The 2,280-nt window shown below is 40.3% G+C and overlaps 1 protein-coding gene across 1 annotated transcript; it reads right to left on the reverse strand.

Annotated features, from left to right (window-relative positions):
• Positions 1-571: 571 nt before the first annotated feature.
• On the reverse strand, positions 572-1,140 carry LOC143855941 (uncharacterized protein At2g29880-like). The gene is made up of 2 exons (XM_077365987.1): positions 805-1,140; positions 572-718 (listed from the first exon to the last, which is right to left on the reverse strand). The coding sequence occupies exons 1-2, from the start codon at positions 1,138-1,140 to the stop codon at positions 572-574; spliced, it is 483 nt and encodes a 160-aa protein (XP_077222102.1).
• Between the last annotated feature and the right edge of the window lie 1,140 nt (positions 1,141-2,280).

Here is a 2,280-nt window from a genome sequence, read left to right on the forward strand (position 1 = left end):
CAGAAGGAAACAGAAAGGAAAAGAAACTAGTAGGAGTGCACATTCAGTTGACGGAAAACGGAAAAGAAATAGTAAAGAAACAACAGGGATGTGCATTCAGTTGCCGGAGAAACGGAAAAGAAACAGCACAGAATATGTTCTTTACCACATATAAAGCAAGTTATACCCTCTAAGCCTACCAAATAGTCCAGTAATACAAATAAATACTCAAAAAAACTTAAGAAGCAGATTTTTAAAAGCAATATAATGGAACCAATAAGAAAAAGGGAAACCCATGGTAACACCCTCTGTGGCACCGCCTCTGCCCTTTCATTTCGCAACTCCTCTACCCTTTGCACTTTCTCAACCCTTTCGCTGCTCCGATACCTAGCTCTCTTCAACCTTGTCCATGCTTGTTGAGAGACGCGACATACTGTTCAAATGGGGCCCACCCTTGCGAGTCCTCTGTCGTCTGGTACCAGCCCGTCTTAAGGGAGATGTCTCACTACCACCATTAGTGGGATCTGCTTCTGGAGATGGTGGGTGGTGAGACATGGGGGTATGGTCATCTGCAAAGTCATCCCCAATGCCATCAAGACTGACTGGCTGCGAACTTGCTATGCTTGGATTCATGCATCCTAGACCCGGCCCCTTTCACGAAATCATCTCCAAAGATTTTGCACATATCGTCATGCAAAACATGATGGGTAGTAAAGTGTTTCTTATGTTTTGGATTAGCCTGTGACAAGGAGCATAAAAAATAAGAAGATATTGGATATGGTATTACTATAAGAAGATTGTATCTTAAGAGGAAGTGTTTCTTACAGCGACGTAGTCATTGTAGACCTCTTTTTCGCAGGTGACCATTTTGGTGTCATTTTCCCAACCAAAACCGCTTCTACTGAGGATGATGCAAACACTCTTGTATGTTTCTTTCATAATCATGATGCGGTTTTTTATGTGCTCCTTATTGAGTTGGAGGTTGAAAAAGGCATTCATTGCAGTGGCCGCAACTACATAAGCATGATCCTTAAAACCATTTGGGATTTTGTACCCCTCTGCGATTTGAACTAGAAGGGTATCTACGAGCACCTTGTCCATTTGGTCATTCCAAATGATATTCTTCGCCCTCTTCTGGGAGGTTTGTGGTGCAGTTGTCATTCTGATTCAATATGCACATATATGTTTGTTAGGAGTCATACATCCATATAACAACCTGAGATGTATAACAACTTGAATAAACACACATACAACCATCAAAACATAACAAAGTTACAACATACATTATCCAAGCATAAAAAGATACAACATACATCATCCAAAACAACTAGCTACTATCTTCCTTCAAAATTTTAATCCATCACACTAATAACAACAGAGTTACTTGAATAAACACACATACATCCATCAGAACATAACAAAGTTACTCGAAACAGTAAAAGAGTCATAAAACCATCAAAACATAACAAAATTACTCCAACCATATATGGAGTGAAACTGTAATCCCCTAATGTCAATGGCGTCTACTGAAATCATTCCACATCTCTGTGGTAAGCGTGTTTCTAATTTCCTCTCCTGCTCTTTTGTCATCATCCCTTGATTGAGGAGGATCTCGTGGTATGTCCTCATCTTCCACAGTTTGTAGCAAGAGTTGTCTAGCTAGAAAGTTGTCCACATCTTCTAGTATTGAATCATTAGGCATGAAATGCCGAATATGATTATGGATGCAACAACATGCCAAAAGATGTCAATCTGCTTCTCAATATTGTACATTGGTTCTTCATTAAGAATATTGAAACGCTTCTTCAAGACGCCAAATGTGCGCTCAATGACATTTGGACAGGACGGGTGTCTATGATTGAACAACTCATTACTAGTCCGTGGGCGCCACTCGCTCCACTCACTTAGGTGGTATGCAGTCTTACGATGCGGGGTAATGAAATGTCGTAAGAGAGGGTACCCGCCATTGGCGAGGTAAAACTTTCCTACAAATAAAAAAAGAATTTATATCAGCAACTAGTAATAAGTGGGAACTTGTTTACTACAATGTAACTATGTTATATACAATCTACCTAGAATAAGTGGAATCTTGTCAGCCCTTGTTAATGCATCCGCTAACAGTCTCGAGTCGGAAGCCGAACCCTCCCATCCAGCTAGGATATACGTGAATTTTAGGTCAAAGTCACAGGCCGCCAAAACATTTTGACCTATAAAATGCTTACGACAAAAGTAAGCAGGTTTTTCTTCAATACGTACTTAGTACGTATGTATGTCCCGTCTATTGCACCGATGCAATCCTTG

This window comes from Tasmannia lanceolata, unplaced genomic scaffold (assembly GCF_043159265.1).
Source record: "Tasmannia lanceolata isolate RefF3 unplaced genomic scaffold, GAP_Taslan_0.1 ptg000023l, whole genome shotgun sequence".
Taxonomy (NCBI): Eukaryota; Viridiplantae; Streptophyta; class Magnoliopsida; order Canellales; family Winteraceae; genus Tasmannia; species Tasmannia lanceolata.

Excerpts from the sequence above, each read along its gene's own strand:
- LOC143855941 (XM_077365987.1), bottom strand. The coding sequence starts at position 1,140 with ATGACAACTGCACCACAAACCTCCCAGAAGAGGGCGAAGAATATCATT. Across the intron at positions 719-804 it reads TCTACAATGACTACGTCGCT|GCTAATCCAAAACATAAGAA; the intron begins GTAAGAAACACT and ends TCCTTGTCACAG.